Genomic DNA, 23,652 nt, shown 5'->3' with positions numbered 1-23,652 from the left:
TTGCTCTGTGTTGTGTAAAGCGCTTATGTGTATAGTAGGCAGGCATGTGTAATATATGTAGATATGGGTACCTGTGTACATGCATACAGACACCAGGAAAGGATGGCAGTGTCTTCCTCTATTGGTAGCCACCTTATTCCCTGCACATGGGGGCCTTTCACTGAAGCCAGTGCTTTCATTTCAGCAGACTGCCCAGCCATTGAACTGGTGAGACCTTCTTTCTCTCTTCAGTGCTAGGGTTACAAGCAAGCCTAGCTATGCCCAGGTTTTTTTTTAATGGATGCTAGCTAGGGTTTAAAACCTGGGTCTTAATGCTTGCACAGTAACTCCTTTTACCCACTGAGCCATCTTGCCACCCCGCCCTGATTTTTTCTTTAGAGTAGACACAGAATGTGTTACTTATCATGCCTCAAACTAAGAAGGAGTTTGCTTCTTTTCCTTACAGATTTATGGACTTTGTTTTCATAATGTCCCCAAAACTCTAGAGTCTGTTGCCATTTACCTGGAAGTCTATTACCCCCCATGTGTAAGAATTCCAGAAAATTTCAAAACAGCAAACTAAATCTCAATGTTCCCTGGGACTATACTGGAGCTCCAGTGTCATCTCTGTCAGAGCAGTTGTGGGTATCTATCCTTATAATTCACTCTGGGTACACTACAAAGTCCCTTCAGAGCTGAGTCTATCACAGTTCCTGGTAGTCTTTCTTTTCTTCTGCAGGTTCTAGGGTATTGGTGAGCTGCGAACGCCCTTGGTAGACCTAGCGTGTGGACAGTTGTCATGCTGCATTGAGTGGGGAATCTTAGGAAGCTGGTCAATAGGTTTTCTTAACAAAATGAGTTAAAGCCAAAAGTGTTCAGAGTTAAATAGCTGTGACTCAGTTTTGTTTTGTTTTTGAGACTGGATCTCATGTACCTGAGAGTAGCCTCCAACTTTCTATGTAGCCAAGGATGATCTTGAACTCCATGTCCTCCAGCCTCTGCCTCTCAAGTACTGGTATTACAGGTGTGCCACAACTTGGCTTCAATGGCTGTTTTAATTTAAGTTCATCCTTTTCTTTCAAATTGTAGATTTAAAAAGTCTTATTCTGTTCATTTGCGTGTGTTGTGTCAGGTGGAGACAAATGACTCATGTTTCCCGTGCAATAGGTAATCGGGGACTATAGAGCTGCCTGACTAAGACCCCTCAGGTCCTGCCTCTCTGACTGAGTGGATGTGTAAAAGTTGGTCCTATGGTTTGGTCATATTTGTTTTTATAAACACGCAAGAAAATTTCTAAAGAAGTTACTTATTTTTCACTTTCTTGGAGAAGGCTAAAAATGTCACCTCTTTTTATAGTGTTTGATTATTTTTTCCTATAGAATACCATCAATCTCTAGTAATTACCTGACTTTCTGTCTCCCTCTTTTTTTTTTCCTTTCAGTGACTGACTGCCTCTTAAATTCCTGCTTATTCTTCATTGTTATTTCTTCAACCTTTTTCAAAAACAATCCATAGCACTTAAAGAGGGAAAAGTTAGAGCCAATGAGCAAACAATAAAGAAAACAATGAAAGGAAGCAAAGACATCCTAGAAATGATGAAAAGCAAGAAACAGTTCTAGAAGGAGCACCTACCTTATGGATATCAAAATAGTATATAAACGAAAATGCCCCACGACATGCTGCTGCTGCAGAGTATGTTGTAAGATCCGGAGTAAAGTGGAGGAGAAGGAGCCAGGGAAGTTATGGGGCAGAAACACCTTGGCAGCCATTACAGGATGCAGCTGGAGGAGCATTTGGAGGGAAGTCCTAGATGAAAAGGTCCATAGCAGAGAGGAGCATTGTCCCATCACTAAACTTTCCTTCCCACCCTAGGACATTGCAACAGAAGAAGAAGTTAAACCCAAAGCAAGAGAGAAGAACATGATAACAAATTGAACAGAAAATCAATGGGACAATTTCCAAAGTGGGTCTTTGGAGGGCCAAGCGAGACTTGAGAGAAGACCACTAAAATCTGGGATGACAAAAGGGCCTGCTCTTTTCCTGGGAGCAGGGGCTGAAGTAAGGGTTGCCTCCTATCTCTGTTAGACAGGCAGTTTTCTTTAATGCGTCTTTATTCATTGGACGTAACGTTAGGTTTCATAAAGATAACTTAAAAGGATATCATATATTTTAAGCATAGGGACCCCGTATCCCACTCCTTCTCCATCTTTCCTCCTGCTACTTTTTTCCTTCCATATATGTATATTTACATGGTTTTATATATCTATAAAAATAGTATCCACAAATGATTACTTATCCTTCTGAGTCTGGCTTATTTCAAGATTCACGCCCATTATTTTCCAGCAAATGACACAATTTTCTTACTTTTTAGCTGAAAACTCTCTCCTCTCTCTCTCTCTCTCTCTCTCTCTCTCTCTCTCTCTCTCTCTGCTCTACTTCTTCGCTCTCTCTTTCTCTCCTCTCTCTCTCCCTCTCCCTTTTCAAGGACATTTTAATTTAAAATTTATTATTTTATGTGTATGGGTGTTCAGCCTATGTCTCTGTAATGTGTGAATTCAGTGCCTACACAGGTCCTAAGAGGGCATCAGATCTGGAAGTGGAGTTACAGATGGTCGTGAACCACCATATAGGTACTGGGAATCAAACCTTGGTCCTCTGGAGGAGCAGTCAGTACTCTTAACCACTGAGCCATCTCTCCAGCCCCTTAAGGTCTTATATTGCTACTTTTGATTTATTTAGAGTTCATTTGGGGGCAAGAGTGCTTATTTGTTTGAGGTAGGGTCTCGCATAGCCTTGAATTCCTGATTCTTCTGTTTTAAACTCGTGAGTGCTAAGATTATAGGCATGCACCACCATGCCTGCTGTGTTGTTGACGTTTATACAAGGTAAAAGGGATCTACTTCCATTCTTCTGTGTGCGGATATTTTCCCAGCCCCATTTGTTGAAGAAGCTATGGAGACAGTTTTTATTTAAATTTGAGTCAAGTTTGTGTGTGTGTGTGTGTGTGTGTGTGTGTGTGTGTGTATGAGAGAGAGAGAGAGAGAGAGAGAGAGAGAGAGAGAGAGAGAGAGAGAGAGAGAGAGAGAGAGAGAGATTTAATAACAGATCCCATTCTAGGCCTTCCAAACTGACTGAAGGGGAGTGCACAAGTGTTTTTCTTGAGAATGTCTCTTCTCCTACAAGGGCTTCAGCACGGGTCAAAGTTATCCAGGCACTCAAAAGAGAAACAGGAAGAAGGTTTGACTCCTGTCTTAAGGAGTTTATAGTACAGTGAAAGGGGTGCTGCTACTGTATAGAAGTAAGAGCTGTGACACACACATACACACACACACACACACATATACACATATATATACATATATACATATACATATACATATATATATATACATATATATCTCCTGGAAGAGGTGACACATAGGGGATCTCCACGTTAACAGAGGTGTGAGACTGTGTGATGTTTGTAGTGTGTGTCAGTTATAGGCAGGAGGTGGTATCGGGGCAAGTTAATAGGTATGGCAGGGGCTGGTTAGGGGAGAGTTGTATATACCATGCACACCGACTAAAAATCTGGACACAGCTTAGCTGAGTGCTCTGCACCTGATTTTCTCACAAGGCTGTAAGCACGTATCATTATATCTCCATTTTCATCTCAAGGTTCCTTAGGCAAAGGATTCTTTTGCAAACTCACTCAAATGGCGATAGCTCGAGACCACCTCATTTTCTTGTCCTGAAGACTTTCTCATAGGACCACTTATCACGTGGCAGGGGGCTCCATCAAGCTTTGCAAACAAGCATATGAGAAAAGTCAGGGAGGGCAGGCAGGATGACAGGCAGTCTTTTTTATAACCCAATCCCCAAAGAGACATCCTGTCAATTCCTTATTTAGAAACATGTGGTGAGTCTCAGTTAACACCCAGGGGAGGGGATCATACAACTGTATGAATACCCAGGGATGGGGATGACTGGCCATCAAGTTATAGGTTGACAGCACAGGTGGCAAATGATGCTGCTGGGTAAGGCTTCTCCTTGGTTCTTGTCTTTGAAAAGGAAAGAATTCAGGTGAAATGTAGACAGTTCAAGCAGAAGCTTATTTAAGTGAAGTAAAGCAAGCCGTACACTCAGAAGAGAATGAGGCAAACCAAGATGGACTGAAGGTCGGGTACCAGCACTACACTGAATTTTAAAGACGTTTTAATCAATATTTATGAGGTGGGTGCCATAGTCATATAAGTAAGGTGACAATTAGTCCCCTCTCAAATCATGATAGGCCAGATCTCCCTTTTAGGGTATTTCTTCCCATGATCCTCTTAAAAGGGAGCATCAAAACCACCACGTGTGACTGGAGCTATGGCTCATTGAGTACTTACTGCCTTTCCAGAAGATCTGGGTTCAGTTCCTAGCACCTCCATGGTGATTCTCAACCACCCGTAACTCCAGTTTCAAAGCATCTGACACCCTCCTCTGAACTCCATGGGCAGCAAGTACTCATGTGCTTTACATCCATACATGCAGGCAACACACTCATCCACATACAATAAAAATAACTCTTTTTCTAAAAACTCGCAGTGCAAGTGATCCCGTGTGAATCCCGGAGCTTGTAAGCAGACTCTTTGCTAGTGAGCACGTCTAGCAACTGAGGAAATTCACCAGGCATTGCAAACAAGCAAGCCGGCAAGGTGGAAAGCCAGTCCCTTTGTTTTCTGTGGCCTGGGTTTCTGATATATGGGGACGAACCTAACTGTAGCTTTAAGAATATTTAGCTCCAAAGGGGCATTCAGAACCATAGGAGGTTGGCTCCCAATGTGCAGGTTCAGATCATTGGTTTCCTCCCATCTTTCCTACTTCCCAACCCACGATACACAATTCCCAACATACAGCTGCTGTTTCTTTGGTTACCTCATATCTAACTCCTTGCCTATCATGGGTCTCAGTGACAGGTAGACAACTAATTCATTTCACACTTCTTTTCCTTCAGAGTGCACCCTGCCAATCATATTATGTGGTAGAACACTTCCCTGCCTTGCTTCTCCCGATTGTACAGTTGACATAGATCTGATGCTAAGCACACAAAGTGCCAGAGATAATTTTGGTCCTCAAACCTCTTTGGGCCCAGGGATCAAGGGATCAAAAACATGGTTAAATCTACAGGCCATGGAGCCAATGAGAATTAATGAGGCTGGCAGAGTTTGAGGAACAGGTCAACCAAGGAGAATATGTAAGTCTACTTCAAGGGGGCAGCTTTTTCACTCACCCAGCATGGTGTCCAGTGAGATTGTGTACCCATCATGGCCAGGGGAGTTTCATTGTAAGTCAGGATGAAAATGTGTATTTTTGTATGAATTTGTCTGGCTTTAACTTATTTTTCCCATTTCCATGTTTTGTGTATGTGTATGGTGTGAGGGATTTTGTTGTTGTTTGTTTGTTTTTGTATACTCGTGGTATCACATGTACATGTGGAAGCCTAAGGTTGATGTCAGAGGTCATCCCCAATCATTTTTCCTCCCTTTTGATTGGTCTCTCAATTAAAATGAGAGCCTGCTACTAATGCTAGTCTTGCTAGCTAGCTTGTTCTGGGGATCTCCTGTCTATGCCTTCCTAGGCTGGAATTACAGGTAGGTCATCCTGTCACCGAAACAGGCCTGGCACACATGGGGAATCTCAGCACTTAGGCAGTGGGGGCAGAAGGATCAAAAGTTCTTGGTCATCCTCTGCTATGTAGTGAGTTGCAAGCCAGCCTCTACTACATAAAACCCTATTTCCAGAAAAAAAACGATTGCTTTCTTTTTTAGGAGGAGTGTTTTTATTTCAGTTCATTATAGTATTGTGCTCCTATTAAATTAAAGATTTGGGTCACTAACTACCTCGCCCCTGCCCTCCAAAGAAAACTTATCCTTGGTAACTTTACCTGCTTCTTAATGAAAATGTCTTTCCCCACACCTCCCATGTTTTTTTCAGACAGGGTTTTAGCTATGTAGACTCCCAGAGATCCACCTGCCTCTGCCTCCTGAGTGCTAGGATTAAAGGTGCATGCCTACCACACTTGGCACCACCAAATTTTTTCAATTTTATTAATAATTTTATTTTGTTTTTACTTCTTTCTCTCTTTGCTAATTGGATGTTTTATTTGTTTACATTTCAAATGTTATCTTTCCTCCTTTCCCCTCCACAACCCCCCCATTCCATCCCCTCTTCCCCTGCATCTATGAGGGTGTTGCCCCACCCACCCACTCTCACCTCTCTGCCCTGGCATTCCCCTACACTGGGGCATAGAGCCTCCACAGGAACAAGGGCCTCTCCTCCCAGTGATGCCAGATAAAGGCATCCTCTGCTACATATGCATCTAGAGCCACCTCCATATGTACTCTTTGGATGGTGGTTTAGTCCCTGGGAGCTCTTGGGGGTGGGGGCTCCGGTTGGTTCATGTTGTTCTTCCTATGGGGTTGCAAACCCCTTCAGCTCCTTCAGTCCTTTCCCTAACTCCTCCATTGGGGTCCCCATGCTCAGTCTGATGGTTGGCTGTGAGCATCCGCATCTGTATTTGACATGCTCTGGCAGAGCCTCTCAGGAGACAGCTATATCAGACTCCTGTCAGCATGCACTTCTTGGCATCTGCAATAGTATCTGGGTTTGGGGTCTACAGATGGGCTGGATCCCCAGGTGGGGCAGTCTCTGGATGGCCTTTCCTTCAGTCTCTGCTCCACACTTTGTCCGTGTATTTCCTTTAGACAGGAGCAATTCTAGGTTAAAAATTTGGAGATGGATGGGTAGCCCCATCCGCCAACCAGGGGCCTTGCCTAACCTCAGGATATGGTCTCTACAGTTCTCCCTCCCCTTTGTTGGCTATTTCAGCTAATCGCATCCTCATTGGGTCCCGGAAGCATCCTGCTTTCCTGGCATCTGGGACTTTCTGGCAGCTACCCCCAGTTCTCCATTCCCCAGTTCTCCATTCCCCAATTTTTGAGGAAGAAAGCATGTGAGAAATTTTGAGAGGCCAGTGGGATTCAGAGCTAACCACTGCATAATACATCAGTGTATTTGGTCCTTGGGATTGCCAGACTCCATTATTTGTGGACATAAGTAGCAATATTGAATATTTTTATATTATATTGATTTCACTGGTTCCCAGAAAAAAAATAATTTCAACAAAACATCCTTTGTTTATTATTCATCACTAAAGACTGTGGCAAACGGTGTGATGGCTCCCGGTGTGTGGTTTATTCTATCTGAAGGGAGCTGGGTGGTAATTATTATGTTTCTTATTTTATTGACAGTAGCAATATATGCCTATGAGATACAGTGTGGTATTTTGTATATGTAGATATTGTTGAATGAGGATATCGAGTTAGTCAACATACCCATCACCTCACATGCTATTTATTTGTAGTGAGAGCATTTAGAATATATTCATTTACAACATTTGGAATTGATGCTGCTACTCACTACGGGTACCATGCTGTGTAGTAGGTCTTGAAAATGTAACTCACTTATCTAACTGGAACTGTGTACTCTTTGGCCACATTTCCCTGGTGGTACGTTTTGACTTGCAAACTTCCTATTCCATTTCAACAAAAGTGAAAAAGAAAAACACTAGTATGTTCAAATCTTGGGGAGAGGGGGCTGGAGGGTGCTCAGCAGGTAAGAACGCTGGTTCTTCTAGAGGAAATAGGTTTGTTATAGCATCTATATGATGGCTCACAATTATATGTAACTCCATTTTGAAGGGATCTGATACCCTCTTCTGGCCTCCATAAGTACCGGGAACACAAGTGGTGCACAGACATTTGCAAAACACCCATTCACATAAAACAACTTTTTTAATCTAAAAAAATTAGCCAAACCAAAACCGAACAACCAAAAAGAACCCCAAAGTTGAAAAGAGCCAGACATGGTGATGCCTGCCCTTAATCCATGCATTCAGAGGCAGAGGCAGGTGGATCTCTTCGAGTCTGAGGCCAGCCTGCTCTACAGAGTAAGTTCCAGGCCACCCAGGGCAACATAATGAGACCCTGTCTCAAACAACCCTGAAAGTTGAAAAGGAAGGTGTTAGTGTATAAAGAAAGAAAAAGAGAGGGGCTGGTGAGATGGCTTAGCTGGTAAACATGCTCTCTGCCAAGAGAGTACCGTAAATGTTTACAGTATCTTTTGTCTGCATAGTTTACGTTCCTCCAATTGAATTGGGTAAATACACCAAGAGAAATTTGCATTGTATTTCACACAGTGGAAAACTTGAGGCCAAAATCTACAGAAGCAAAAATTAGTGAAGCTGTGTAAAGTGAACTTTATCTATGTGATATCACATAGTCCGAATTATTCAAGGGCAAGGCCCACCTTTTCCCCCGTGTTCCCTGAATTGCTGGATGTGTCTTTCAGTAATTGAGGGAGGACCCCTGGAACACAACTACCGACTGAAGCAGTTTCATTTTCACTGGGGGGCCATCGATGCTTGGGGCTCCGAGCACACTGTGGACAGCAAATGCTACCCAGCAGAGGTATGTTTCTTTTCCTTCTATTCTTTTCTTTATCTTTTGTTTTGAGACAGGGTATTCTTGTAATCTTGGCTGTCCTGGAGATCACTATGTAGACCAAGTTGGCTTTGAACTCACCGAGATTTCTCCTGCCCCTGCCTCCCCTGTGCTGCAATTAAAGGTGTTCACACCTGGGTTGAACAGCAAAGGTTTTAAAAGGTCCTAAAGGCAATGGATGTGGAAAGATGGGGGATTGTTCTGAGATTTCTAGTTCAAATAAATTATCAGCAAGTCTCAGGCAATGCTTTAAATCCAATTTAGCTTGTTCGGGGACATACTTCAGTCTTCCCATCTTAGACATGTAAAAATTATATCCATTCTAAATAGCATACATGAAATAAACCACAAGAAGATAAAAAAACTGAGTTCTGGGGCAGGAGAAATAGGTCAGCAGTTAGGAAGAGCCCTTGTCCTCTGACCTGAATTCAGTTCCCCAACATGCACCTGGTACCTCAACCATTTATAACTCTAGTCCCGGGTGATCTGACGCCTTTTTTCTGGCGCTAACAGGCAGCAGACATATATACAAGGTACACAGCCATAGATGCAGGCAAAAGAGTCATCTACATAAAATAAAATAAATAAATATTTAAAGTTACAACTGAAATCTTTCCGAATTCTGAGTTAAGTGCAATTATTCCTAGAGACATGAGCTACTGTAGAGCTGTAAGGCTGGGTTTATCCAAGAGGGAAATAGTGGGAGCCTAAGTGACTAACAGCGATGGCAAAAGAAAGAGAGAGAGAAACAGGAAAAGTGCCAAAAGGTTCTGAGATCAAAAGGCCAAAGCACTAGAACGTACAGATGGGCTCCTTTTCAGGAGAGGGGGTAGCTAACTAGGGCCTTGCAGGGGCTCACTTGCAGGAGGCCAGGCGATGATGAAGCCGTGGTTTGAGAATGGTGGTGAAGAATGACTGCTATGGAAATGCACGCTGAGCACAAACAAATAGAATTTCTCCGTGCAACTTTTCCCATAATTTAGTTTCAAATGTGATGCTAAAAGGGAAAACATTCTAAGTGATCATCCCTCCAAGGAGAAATTTGTCTTTAGTTCCCATCTAATTTTCACAGGGAGAGTGCATTTCTCTTAATATAAACTTCTTCTCTCTTTAGATGCAAATGGATTTGGGATATTAGTATTTCATGCAAATCAGGATGGGAATGAAGAAATGTTGATCCCTCTCTGCAAAGTTACTTTCCTATGTGAATTTTATTTTTTCTCCGTTAACAAACCTTCTTCTTCCAAAGTAATATTGCTCTTCTTGCCACAAAGCCTTCTTCTCATTCTTTATGTTGTTCTTAGTTCACACCAGACTGTCATATACATCTCAGTGGCTCTATTTTGGCTGATGAAACAAGATTAAATGTTTCATGTTGGATGGGGTTGTCATTTTGGACCAATCCTACACGGTCATGTATAAAGCCATTTCTTTTTTTACTCTTGTTTCAGCTGCACTTGGTACATTGGAATGCAGTCAAATTTGAAAGTTTTGAGGATGCAGCACTGGAAGAAAATGGCTTGGCTGTGATAGGTGTATTTTTAAAGGTAAAAACAAAAAATCAAGCTGGATGTGGTGGTGCACCTTTAATCCCAGCACTTGGGAGGCAGAGGCAGGCAGATCTCTGAGTTCAAGGCCAGCCTGCTCTACATAATGAGTTCTGGGACATCTAAGACTGTAAAGAGAGACCCTGTCCCAAACAAACAAACAAACAAACAAACAAACAAAAACTCATCTTTACCAAGTTCAAATGACATATTGTGTCACTGAAAAGATAAAACATTCTAAGTTTTTTATTTGAAAAAATTTAGAATTAAGAAAAAAATCATAGAGATTGCTTGTAGTTAAGAATAATTGCTATTCACATAGGGACCCAGTTCAGTTACCAGCATACATATCCACCAACTTATGACTGCCTATAACTCCGCATCCAGGGGTATTGAATGCCTTCATTCGTATGTACATTAACCTTCTCGTCTCGTCTCGTCTCGTCTCTTCTCTTCTCTTCTCTTCTCTTCTCTTCTCTTCTCTTCTCTTCTCTTCTCTCTCTCTCTCTCTCTCTCTCTCACACACACACACACACATTCTCTCTCTCTTTTTCTCATACACACACATTCTCTCTCTCTTTATCTCTCCCTCACACACACATACACACATTCTCTCTCTCTTTCTCTCTCTCTCTTTCTCATACACACATTCTCTCTCTCACACACATATACACATTCTCTCTCTCTCTCTTTCACACACACACACACATTCTTTCTCTCTCTCTTTCTCATACACACACATTCTCTCTCTCACACACATATACACATTCTCTCTCTCTCTCTTTCACAGACACACACACACATTCTTTCTCTCTCTCTTTCTCATACACACACATTCTCTCTCTCACACACACACATACACACATTCTCTCTCACATGCACGTGTGTGTGCGTGCGCGCGCACACACACACACACACACACACACACACACTAAAAATAAAAACCAAAATAATGAAATAAATAAATCTTTTTCAACAAAGAACATTGGGCTAGGTATAGTGGCACATGCCTTTAATCCCAGCACTTGGGAGGCAGAGGCAGAGGCAGAGGCAGGTGAGTTCAAAGACAGCCTGCTCTACAGAGCCAATTCCAGACCATCCAGGGCAAAACAGAGAATCTGTCTCAAAAAAGAACATTGAGATCAATAGGAAAGAGGAAGAGGAGAAGGGAGGGAGGGGAAAGAGGAATGGATATTATTAAAGAATATGATATACATATATGTATGGAAAATCACAATAAAATTTATTATTATATATAATTATATTATTATTATTATATATTATTATATTATTATTATATTATTATTATATATAATTAGTATTTTTAAAAGATTATTAGTACCAGGCCATGTATGATAGCACACTCCTTTAATTTCAGTACTTAGGAGGCACATGTAGGTGGATCTCTGTGAATTTGAGGCCAGCCAGGACTGCAGAATGAAACTCTTAAGTGTGCATGCATGTTTTCCATGTATATGGTAAAAATAAACAGTCATTAAAATAAAAAACTCTTATGAATATATTTCAAATGGTTTATAAATGTAGTCCAGGGGCTAGAGAGATGGCTCAGCAGTTTAAAGTGCTTGCTGATCTTGTAGAAGAGCCTGAATCTTAGTTCCCAGCATGGGTATCAGGCTACTCACGGCTGCCTGGAACTCCAGCTTCAGTGGCTTTAGCATCCTCTTCTGACCTCCGTGAACATCTGCCCACACATGTATATATCCCTACACATACACACATACATAGAAAAAGAAAATCAACCTTTAAAAAAATACACAGCCAAGCACAGTAGACACAAGCCACGTCAGGCAAGTGAAGTTGAGGCAGGAGGATCAAGAGTTCGAGACCAGCCCAGGCTACAAGGTAAGACCGTATCTTGGAGGTGGGGTTGGTCTTCTAGAGGTCCTAGGTTCGATTCCCAGCACCCATGTGGCAGCTCACACCTGTCTGTAACTCCAGCTCCAGAGCTTCTGACCCCCTCACACACACATACATGCAGGCAAAACAAGGATGAACATAAAATAAAAATAAATTTGAAAACACTAAAAAAAAAAAAATCAGTGTAAGGTGATACTTAATGGGAGCAGGAGACGCTTTTTTCTAGACACGCTGCTCTTGTCAGCAAACAGCCTGTTCATCGTGTTCTGTGCCTAATTTAATTTAGTGATGTCTATAATATTTGTAATTACCAGCCGGAGTCTAGTTTTTGTCCCGTGGTTTGTTTATATGTAACCACCAGGTGGTTAATTTTGATTCGAATTCTGTTTGGATTTCTACAGTGAGTGGCCATTGTGTATAACAGTTCTTCTTTTTTCTTTTAGCTAGGTAAACATCATAAAGAACTGCAGAAATTGGTGGACACTTTGCCATCAATTAAGCACAAGGTAATTTCCCCCCTTACATCGCCTGAAGTATGTTTTATGTTTGAATCTTGGAGTAGACAACACACTTTGAAGCAGGAAGACAAATTAAATGGACTCTTTGTGGGTCTCTTTCAACAGTGGCGCGGGAGAGCTGGTGCAGGTGGTGGTGTATGGTGGTGGTGTATTGGTGGTGATTACTGTGTTAAAACCCTGCCTGATCATAGAAGAGTTGCATTAGTGGAGCTTTCTGGGTCTGCTGAGCAGTTGCTGACTGAGGCACCCACTCTGCTCCTGATACCAGCTCCTTCTGCGTCTTTGTAGGAACACTCAGAGCAACCTTCTTTCCTCTAGCTACCTCCCACCAGTAGGCAGGGAGAAAAACATTCACAGAGACGTGACTTGTCCAGGAGTGGAGAATTCCAGATCCTTAGTCCAGCTCCCCAGATGAATTCTTCAATATTCAGAATCCCATAGGGGCTGCTTCCCGGGTATCACTACAGCAGGCCTCTGTTCTCTGCCTTTGGTCCTCTCCCTCCCTCTCTTCCTGTCTCCCTCTTTCTTTCCTTCTCCTTTGTCCAGGCTTCTGGCATTTACTTCCTTCTTGCCTTCCTTTCTCCCTCCCTTTCTCTTTCACTGCGGTGCAGGCGATTCAGGGTTTGAGCATGCCAGGCAAGCTGTCTCCTACGAGCCACACCTAGCTCTGTACTAGTTTTAAAAAGGACAAATTTGTATTCGTCTCTCTTGAAGCAGAGAAGCCTGTCTGTTTATGAACAGCCACTACCTAACACCCCCCAAGAGAATTGAAGAACCTTTTCTGTTTTCCTAGAGAAAACTGTCAGAAATACACGGTGTGTTTTGTGTTAAGTCTTGATGATTGTTTCAGAAATTGTCTTAACCTCCCCTTAATCTTAACCTCCCCTTAACCTCTCCTGGACCATTTTTTGGTCCCTGGATACTCCAGGAGATTCACTGCCTGATAACCAAGTCTTTCACCATATCCAATAACTCAGAAAATCCTTCTTTTGGACAGGATACCCTGGTGAAATTTGGATCATTTGACCCTTCCTGTCTGATGCCTACTTGCCCAGATTACTGGACCTACTCTGGATCTCTCACTACGCCTCCCCTCTCAGAGTCTGTTACCTGGATCATTAAGAAGCAGCCAGTTGAGGTCGACCACAATCAGGTATTCCCTGTACATTTTCCGTCTGAGGAGTGGTAATCTGCCTGTTCAAGCTGGGCTCGAGTCATCACATCATCCTTTCTTGTTTGCTTGCTTGTTTCTTTTGGGAGAAGTAGGGCTCATGTAACCTAGGCTGGCCTGGAACTTTGCATGAACGGTTTGTGTGCTTGCTTTATTGTTTTGTGGTGATGGGGATTGAACTCAGGGGTTTGCACACACGAGGCAAGCATTTGGGACTATATTCCCAGTCTTAGTCAAGAAAAAGAATTAAAGCGTAGAAGGACATATGCTATTTGCTTCTATATTTGCTTAGGAATTGTGTGCTTCCTCAGTAACTGTGAATCTCTATTTAAAATAAAGACCCAGGTGAAGGCAGAGGATAGAGAGACTCTAATAATGACTGTGAGGAAATTTTAATATTTCTTCATAATAAGTAATAAACCTATGGTCTAATATTTCCTTAGAGAGATGGTTGAAGTGACAATTACTATACCTATAACGCAGTCTTGTTTAGTTTACGATTGAAGTGGAATAATATTTACTCATGGGCTTGGAATCTACCTTAGTCCCAGTTCAACTCCCAGCAACCCCTGCTCCAAACAGATAGTTCCTAATATTTTCTCATACTTGCTATATAGTGGGATGCATATTGATTTCAAAGCGCTTACACAAGAAAACAAAACTTCTAAGCTCTGTTTTTGAAGGCAAGCTAACTGACAATACACTATTGCTCCTAGCAAAGTAAACTTTAGACTGATAGATACATAAGGATAAAGAAAGGTGAAATAGAACATTAGAAACAGAACCCAGCTCTAGAGCAGAAGCAGAAGGATGCTTGTAACTGTTCATTGCTGTTTTCTTTTTGGTTTTCGGAAACAAGGTTTCTCTGTGTAGCCCTGGTTGTCCTGGAACTTGCTATGTAGGCCAGGCTGGTCCTCAAACTTACAGAGCTCTCCCTACCTCTGCCCCTGCCTCTAGAAAGCTGGGATGAAAGGTGTGCATCACCACTGCCCAGCTCTATTTTGTCCTTAATAAGTTTTAATAAAATACAGAGGAATAGAGACTTTAACATGGCCAAATGATCTTTATTCAAAAGTATATACAGGAGCTAGGGAGGTGGCCCAGCTGTTAGGAGCACTTGCTCTTCCAGAAGACGGGTGTTCAGATCCAAGCACTCAGTAGTGCACAGAGCCACCCCTAACTTCAGCTCCAGGGGATCCCACGCCCTCCTTGGCCCTTCTGGCCTTCATAGGCACACACCACACACACACACACACACACACACACACACACACACACACACACACACACACACACCCCACACTTTCATAAACAAAAAAGTCAAATTAGTATATTTTCAAAAGTAAATATAGTCATCCATTGGTTGCTGCGGAAGACTTGTTTCAGAACCACAAATATACAAAGCATGCAGCTGCTCAAGGACCTTACATGGCACTGCATAAGACTTTAAAATTTGCATATAGACTACACACATCTTTAAATCAGATCTATATTTTATACATCTTCCAATACACTTTAAATCACATCTATATTACTTTTTTTAAAAGATTATATTGCCCTACAGTGTAAATGCTATGTAAATAATTTTCTTACTATATTGGTTAGGGAATAATGACAAGAAAAATATCAGTACACGTTTAATAGAAGCAGTTTCCAGGCTGACTTAGAATTCACTATTAGACCAAACTGGCCTTGAAATTACAATGTCCTCCTGCTTCTCCCTCCTGAGTGCCAACAGTATTTTTCTAATATTTATGTGTAAACTCAAGGATACAGAATACCAATAATTGTGTTTAATCTGGAAGTGCTTTTTTTTTTTGGTCTCATATGTCCTCCAACTCACTGTGTAGTTAAAGATGACTGCTGTAGGGTTGTGGGTCCGGAGTCTACTCTACCATAGGGCCTGGCCACTAGGCCAGGTGGGATGAGAGAAGTTTGACTGCACTTACTCCATGCTGGACAAGTGTTGGGCCATAGGGAAGCCCCAGGACACCGCTCCAGGGATAGGGAAGCACAATCTGAAATGGGGACAGCCGAGGGTGGGGCGGTGGGGGGCATCCCAGAGCCAGAGAAGAGGCTAGGGCCCTGGGGTTCCCAGGCTCAAGGACACTCAGGTGCCACTAGAAGTCGCAGAGAGCTGAGAACAGAACCTGGGCAGGAGGGCTGGATCTAGCCTGGGGCCTGAGGGAGGCGGGTGTGAGTGTGGGAAGGGGAGCACTCCCTCTGGCTGCTCCCACCAGGAGAGTCCTTGGCTTGACAGCAGGCTGCAGGCTTGGTTTGGTGACTTGTGACTGAGAGTGCAAAGAGGACATCTATGGGAAATTAAACAGTGGCTCTGTAGGCAAAGGCCTTCTCCATGGCTCCCCCACTGCACATCCTGATGGAAGGAGACAGTCCTTGATTCCAAATCATTTATTGCCATGGTGGAAAGTGGGCCTGAGGTTAAATACCTTTTGTGGGGAGGCATGTCTGGGAAGGGAAGCTTATTGGGTAAGTCCTCCAGACCTCCAGGTACCTCATTAGCATGGAGATCTCTGTCTTGAGCCTATATGACCTTTAGGGATGCTTCATCCACATGTGGAAAGGCTTGGGGTGTTGCCCTTATGTGACTAATGGCCACAAATCTATGGGGGGGGCTGCAGTTAGTGACAGGGGCCTAGTTTCTGGGAGCAGGCAAAGTCCTACCAGGGTCTCTGGGACTCCTAGCCTTAGCTCAACCAGGAACCAGGTTACCTCTCATGGTCTCCTGCCCCACAACTTGGAACTCTTAATCTTCCCACCTTTATCTCCAAAATGATGGGACTATAGGTACATAACACCAGGCCCACTGGAAATGACTATCACCATATTAAATGGTATATTAAATTATATTCTAGAATTAGCTATGTGCTATGCATGCCTACAGTCTTAGCTACTTAGAAGGCTCAGGCAGAAGAATTACTTGAGGCTAGCTATTCAAAAGCAGGCTGAGCAATGTACCAACTTTCCCCTCCTAAAAAATATGTTATAGAGCTGGGTGAAGTGGCACATGCCTTCAATCCCTGTTTCAAAAACCACAATGAAAAAAATGTTATAGAAATTTCCAATATGATCAGATCAGAAAATAAAATTAATGAGGAAATCAGTTTAGAAAATAGCACAAAATAAGGTAATTTAGCAATTGGTGGGTTATATATAATACTAATGCATAGAAATAAAATATATATTAAATATATGTCAAAGATATAATGATACAAAAATATAATGGAAGGAAGGCCTAGATATGATCAGAATAAAACTATAAAATACCTTTGAGTTGTTTAACACAAGAAGTGTTAACAATAAAACTTAAATCTTCCGGGACACTGAAGAAGACTTAATTAAATTCATACTCTATTACTGGCTAGAGAGACATCATAAAGATGCCAGTTTTTTTCTAAAATTGTTGTATTTTCCATGAATTGTTTATTCTCCATAATTTAATTTAGCTCCTATAAGTACGTCAATAGGATTTAAAGTAAATAAATCACTTTTAAAAGGTTTACTTCTGGGGCTGGAGAGATGGCTCAGTGGTTAAGAGCACTGACTGCTCTTCCAGAGGTCCTGAGTTCAATTCCCAGCAACCACATGGTGGCTCACAACCATCTGTGATGGGACCTGATGACCTCTTCTAGTGTGTCTGAAGACAGCAATGGTGTATTTATATATAATAAATGAATAAATCTTAAAAAAATATTTAAAAAAGGTTTAGTTGTGTTTATTTTTATTTTATATATACGAATGTTTGCCTCCATGCATGTGAGTATATCTCATCTGAGCCTAGTGTCCAGGGAGACGGGAAGAAAGTGTTAGATCCCTTGAAACTGGGCTTAGGGATGGTTAAGAGCCTCAATGTGGGTGCCGGGAACTGAGCTCAGGTTCTCTGCAAGAGCAGCAAGTTCTCTTAACCACTGGGCCATCTCTTCAACATTTTATTCTGTTTTTAATTGTGTATATGCACACACTCATGTGTGTGGGTGCTCCCAGAAACCAGGCAGAGGGTGTCAGCTACAGCCGAATTAGAGGCTGTTATGAGTTGCTTAGAGTGGGTCCTGAGAACCAAACTCGGATCTTCTGTAAGAATAGCAAGCACCATTAACTACCGCTCCATCTCTCCAGCCCCCAGACATAAAAATCTGAGTCCAAAATATGCATAAATAGCCAGGGAGATTTCTAAAAGAGCAAAGGAGTGATTAGTTTCACAAAGTTATAAAGCTTCAAAAACTAAATGCCCTGGTACTGGCATAGAAATAACAAAAAAAAAATCAAGAAAAAGTGTGTTTAGACACAGAGATGCATAGCCAATGGGAGATAGTGAGACAAAGAGAGAGAGAGACAGAGTGGAGAGAGAGAAAAGGAGAAAGGAAGAGGAAGAGTAGGAGAGAGGACAAGAAGGAGGAGGGGAGAAATAGGGATGAATTAAAATGGCTTCTCTTGAGCCAGGCTTCTTGTGCTCCTGTGATTATGGAGCTGACAGAGCTGGTTTGCTGTCTCCAGACTGAAGTGTACCCAAGAGGTGAGAGCTCGAAGGCCTTAAAGCTGGAAAGCCAGTGGTGTGTTCTGATCTGGGCTTTAAGGGCTGAGAACTCGGAGCTCCCAGGGCAGAGGCAGATGGATGCTGGCTCGGGTCAAAAGCAGTTCAAGCCAGACATGGTGGGGCTTGTAACACATAGAAAAGGAGACAGAACAATCAGGAAATAAGCCACAACCAAAAAGCATCAAGTTATCCCTTTCTTGTGACAGGATTACGGCAGAGGAATGTTTATCACGACACCAATTGAAATGGCCTTTTTGGGATTTAGCTGTTAAATTTCACTAATCTCTATTCCTCAGGAAGTCAGATAAACAGTTTAGTTTCCTCTTGGTGAAATATCAGTCTAGTAGGACTCCAACTCCATCTTTCTTTCTTGTGCTGAAACAGGGTCTCTTTATGTATGTAGGCTGTAAGTATGTATGTATGTATGTATGTATGTATGTATGTATGTATGTATGTAGCCCCTGCTGACCAGGCTGGTCTCAACTTCCAGAGTTCTGCTTGCCTCTGTCTCTCAAGTGCTTGTGCTGAGGAGCCACCCCCCCCCCAGCTCCTGCCTCTTAATTTTTATGTTGGTATTGGAACCTCAGGCAGGAACTTAATCCAAACCAGTAGGTTCTCTAATTCCACACAAACCAGGTGTGGTGGTTCAGCCTGTAAACACCAGAGCTTGGGAGGTAGCCACCAGAAGATTAGGTATTCAAGGCCACCTTCAGTTACATGACAGTTCCAGGCCAGCCTAGGCTTTTTAAGATTCTCAAAAACAAACCGCAAAACCAGTCAGCAGAGAGAAAAAGTGAGCCCTCTACTTTTGGGGGCTATTCAGGCTCTCCACAGTGGCTGATACCCTCTCCTAGAAGAAAACCATCTGCTTCACTCAGCCTCCCAGTGCAAATCTCTTCAGGGAAGCACCCTCACAGACACACTCAGAAATCAGTTAGCCAGCTATCTGCAATGCCCAGTCCAGCTGACAGAGAAAAAGTAGCCTTGGCAAGAAGAAAGTAGTAAGTTCAAAACTGTGTCCGGCCTATAAGAGAATTTACTTTATGATGAAGAGGGCATCTCAGCTCAGTGAGGACAAAGGACAGGGCATTCCATAAAGTGTGGTAAGGGCGATGCTGGGTGGTAAAAGGATTTAGCATTCAAACTTTATACAGGAATGTGTACAAAAATAGCACAGTTGGAGCCGGGGATACAGCTAAGCGGTAAACTGCTTACCGAGCACACACGAGGCCCCCACATTAACCTTCAGCACTGCAGAAGAGAAGCCACCCTTTGTCGGGCTTCTGTAAACCAGGAAAGCACCATAAAAATCAGCACAGGGAAATCCTTTCATAGTGCAAAATGAATGGGGCTCTTTTAACTAGGAACGAAAACTGGAGGTCTGAAGGAATCCAAGTAGTTTATAAGACTACGTTGAAACATTTCTTTATGGTCAGACTTACAGTCACGGAGAAATGAGAGTCCAGAGCTGAACCCCTCATAAGCCTGGTCTCTGTAACCTACACATTCAGTCCGCCATACTGCCTATCCTTCATATTTATTTATTTCTGAGACATGGTTTCTCTCTGTAAAGTGCTAAGATTAAAGGCATGCACTACCATGCCTGGTTTACCCTTCGTGTTTAAAAAAATTGATGTAACACTGAAAAGTAAGCCGGAGCGTCAGTGGCTTATGTAAAGAATGTTCAATAAACTTTTAACATAGTAAGGAAAGGGTTTATTTCATTTTTTACAGCTTACCATCCTTCATGAAGAGAAGTCAGGAAGGAGCTGGAGAGATGGTTCAGTGGTTAAGAGTACTTTCTACAGGTCCCGAGTTCAGTTCCTGACAACCACCTATGGTGACTCACAACCATCTACAATGAAATTTAGTGCCCTCTTCTGGCATGCAAGTGTTTATGTAGACAGAACACTCATACCTGAAATACATAAGCAAATCTTTAAGAAAAAAAGAAGGTCAGGAAAGAGGAAGAGATATTTTCCTCAGTAGCTTAGCCACTGGTCAGGTGCTCACCCTCCTGTAAGTGACCCTAAAGAAACTCACTGGGTCATATAGTATTTTTGAAGATATGAAAGTAGTTATGAAGAAGGACAGTGTTAGATTTTTGGAGCATAGAGTAATGCAACAGGAGGCCGGAAGGAGATCAGAGTTTGACCTCAACAGAGGAGATTGTTTATTTCAAACAGCAAAAGGCAGGGGATAGAGGTCCTGTGAAGGGAACGAGTTAGCTAGAACCCTTTAAGAGATGGGTGATGGGTTTGGGAATGAGGACGTTGATGTGGTTTTGGGGGCCTGTGTAGGGTCTGTAGACTCTCGTTCCTGAATTTATTTGCTCAAGCCAGATTATCTAGGAAAATAGATGGTCCCAGAAAATAGTTCTTCTCTGGGTTTTGTATGTCTGATCAGGATGAACAAGGCCATCTGGAATTTCATGCAAACCCTGTTTTTAAATCCAGACCCTCTGTCTTTCCCGATAGTGAAGCATAGAAAGAAGTGGTGACAGGGCCATCAATTCTGTCTTAACTGGTTTGTGTTTGAGGACTCACTGTAAGGGGGAGAGAAGCGGATTTTTTTCTAGGTCTTTTGACTTAATAGAAGTATCTTGGTTCCTCAAGACCATACATTGGCTTTGTGGGATCATCTGCTTCTAGGACTCTGAGGGGTTGGTGGTCCTTGGTCAGGAGCTCAGTGATAGTTGACATAAGGGCTTAAACTCATTGCTGCAACAGACTAGAGAGGAATTCTAAAACACAAAGCCTGAAAATAGAGCTAGAACTATCAAGATTAAGGGCTCAATATAAAGGGGGTTATTCCTGTTCTCCCAAATACCCCCAAACCTGTCCAGCCTGATGGGTGGTATCTGGCTTGTGATTCTATTCGTTCTTTTAGCTTTTTGGCATCATTCTTTATGACACCAGATAACTTCATGTAGAAACAATATTCCTCCACTCCCACAGCACAGATTTCTCCCTTCTCTGCCAGGATGAGATCTAATCCTCATCTATTTTGTAATACCATGGCTGCCAGGAAGTCCAACTATGTCTGCAGTGGCTTTCTGTTTGTTTGTTTGTTTGTTTGTTTTAAAGATTTATTCATGTATTTTGTCTGCATATACATCTTGCACACCAGAAGCATTGGACCCCATGGGATGATGGTTATACGCAATTGTGAACTGTCATGTGGGTGCTGGGAATTGAACTCAGGACATCCGAAAGAGCAGCTGCTGCTTTTAGCCACTGAGCTTCAACCCCAACTCTAGAGGGTGTTTTTTTTGTTTTTTTTTTATGCTGTCCTGTACCAATGTTAGATAAGCCTTGATTTGTTGAGCAACTTGGTTGTGTTGAACTTGTTGGAGTACAATGGTAATTGCTCTGAGGCTCAGTCCCTGCCGTGGTTACTTTCAATGCCATCCCTTTTGGTTTTGATAGGTGTGGGCTAGTCCTTTATTTTCAAAAGGACCTGCAGGAGTAGAAGTAGAGGATAATGGGGATGGGGGCAGCAAATCGAATAGGATCAAATATATTACATGTAAGAAAAATTTATGGGCTGAAGCGATGGCTCAGTGGTTGAGAACACTGACTGCTCTTCCAGAGGTCCTGAGCAACCACATGGTGGCTCACAACCATCTGTAATGGGATTCGATTCCCTCTTCTGGTGTGCATTAAGACAGCTACAGTGTACACACACACACATGCACACACACACACGCACGCACACACACACATACACACATACACACACACCATATATATCTCTTTAAAAAAGAATTGCCACAGTCATGGTATCTTTAAAAAAAAGAAAATTTCATAACGAAACCCATTATAGTATACAATTCATATATGCTAATGAAACAATTAAAATGTTATCTTACATTTATAATCTTAATCACTGGTCATTTTATCACTCAGCATTATTAACTATTTGGGCAAATCCTTCTGATTTTGTAATATATATAATCTTATGACAGAGTGGAATCATTTTGTACATAGCATTTTTCTAGTCTTTTCTCTCTACTGACATACCTCAGAATCAAGGAGGTGACGTAACTCACCTTTGGCAAACAGCTAATATGTGGGGACAAGGGCCTTTGTCCCTAATCTTCAGATTCCAAAAGCTTGGCCTTTTCACTACTTCCTGCTGCTGTCACACAACTATGCCAACAACATGGCATTTAACCCCTTATCAAGGGGGTAAAGACGCCTCTCAGAAATAAGTTCTCTTTCTGAATCCAATTTGAGACGAAGTGTTGTAGGATTATATAAATGAAAGCAAATAGGTGTGGTGTGGTGCGTGTCTGTAACCCCATTATTTAGGAAACAGAAGCAGGCGGATCGCCAGGAGTTGGAAGCCAACCTGGTCTAAATATTGAGATCTAAGGGTCACACAGTGAGACTCACGACAAACAAAATGAAAATCATTTATCCCTATATAAAGCTTGGTTTTGATTGATGTTCATAATGTCTTCTGTTTGCAGCTTGAGCAGTTTCGGACCCTGCTTTTCACATCCGAGGGAGAGAAAGAGAAAAGGATGGTGGACAACTTCCGCCCACTTCAGCCTCTGATGAATCGCACTGTCCGTTCATCCTTCCGCCATGACTATGTGCTCAATATACAAGTGAAGCCCAAGTCGACTGCCAGCGAAGTCTCCCCCTAAGACAGCATATTTAGGCAGCACCTTGTTTTAATGCATATTAGCTTAAAATTTCAACTGGATGATTTTAAAACAGCATTTAATAATACTTATATGTATACATTTCTGGTTCTTTTCCTTCTAATTTTTTTTTTGTAAAAACATTTCAAAATTCCTCTTCTTATAAAGCAAAGACAAAGAGACAAAACAAGAAAAACAAAAACCTGTAACAAAACAACATCAAGTTACCTGAGGTCACCCTTTCTTATGACAGGATTAAGGCAGAGGAATCTTCATTAACAGTTAAATCTCTCGAATCTATTTCTCAGAAAATCAGATGAACAGTTTAGTTTCCCCTTGGTTAAATGGAAGCTTAATGTGAGTGCCTGATCTTGATTTTTCTGTTTGGGCCTAATTCAGGATCTTAACCCACAAGGAGAGGTTCTTGGGAATTTTACTTAACAATAACTTCCTTTTGCTCAAACTGTAAATTGTCTCATTTTTCAGTGTTGGTCCCACTCTTAGCTACCATCATTTGGAGGCGAATGGCTTTCAAAGGTTAGGAGTATACTTACTGGTTTTAATTTGTGTCTTTTTTGTTTTTTTTTTTTAAAGATAAGTTCTTACTATTTAGCCCTAACTATCCTGGAAATCAATATGCAAACCAGTCCAGACTTGAACTCACAGAGGTCTGTCTGTCTTTGCCTCCTAAGTGCCGGGATTAAAGGCTTGTGCCACCACAACCAGCTTTCATTTGTCTTATCAAATATATTTGCTCTTTGACTTATGATACTGTCATTGGAATATTAACAGAGCATGCAAGGTGTGCTTATAGCAACCTGTTGGTAA

General features: G+C 42.1%; 1 protein-coding gene across 1 annotated transcript in view; it reads left to right on the top strand.

Annotated features, from left to right (window-relative positions):
• Positions 1 to 23,652, top strand: part of Ca5b (carbonic anhydrase 5B) — a 35,808-nt gene extending 12,156 nt beyond the window's left edge. The window contains 5 exon segments of the mRNA XM_032890350.1: positions 8,353 to 8,471; positions 9,956 to 10,051; positions 12,373 to 12,435; positions 13,445 to 13,600; positions 22,648 to 23,652. Of these exon segments, the coding sequence (XP_032746241.1) occupies positions 8,353 to 8,471; positions 9,956 to 10,051; positions 12,373 to 12,435; positions 13,445 to 13,600; positions 22,648 to 22,827 (614 nt within the window). The 3' untranslated portion in view covers positions 22,828 to 23,652.

Source organism: Rattus rattus, chromosome X (genome assembly GCF_011064425.1).
Source record: "Rattus rattus isolate New Zealand chromosome X, Rrattus_CSIRO_v1, whole genome shotgun sequence".
NCBI classification, from domain to species: Eukaryota; Metazoa; Chordata; class Mammalia; order Rodentia; family Muridae; genus Rattus; species Rattus rattus.
The sequence above is the reverse complement of the archived record's forward strand: the minus strand, read 5'-3'. Positions and strand labels throughout refer to the sequence as shown.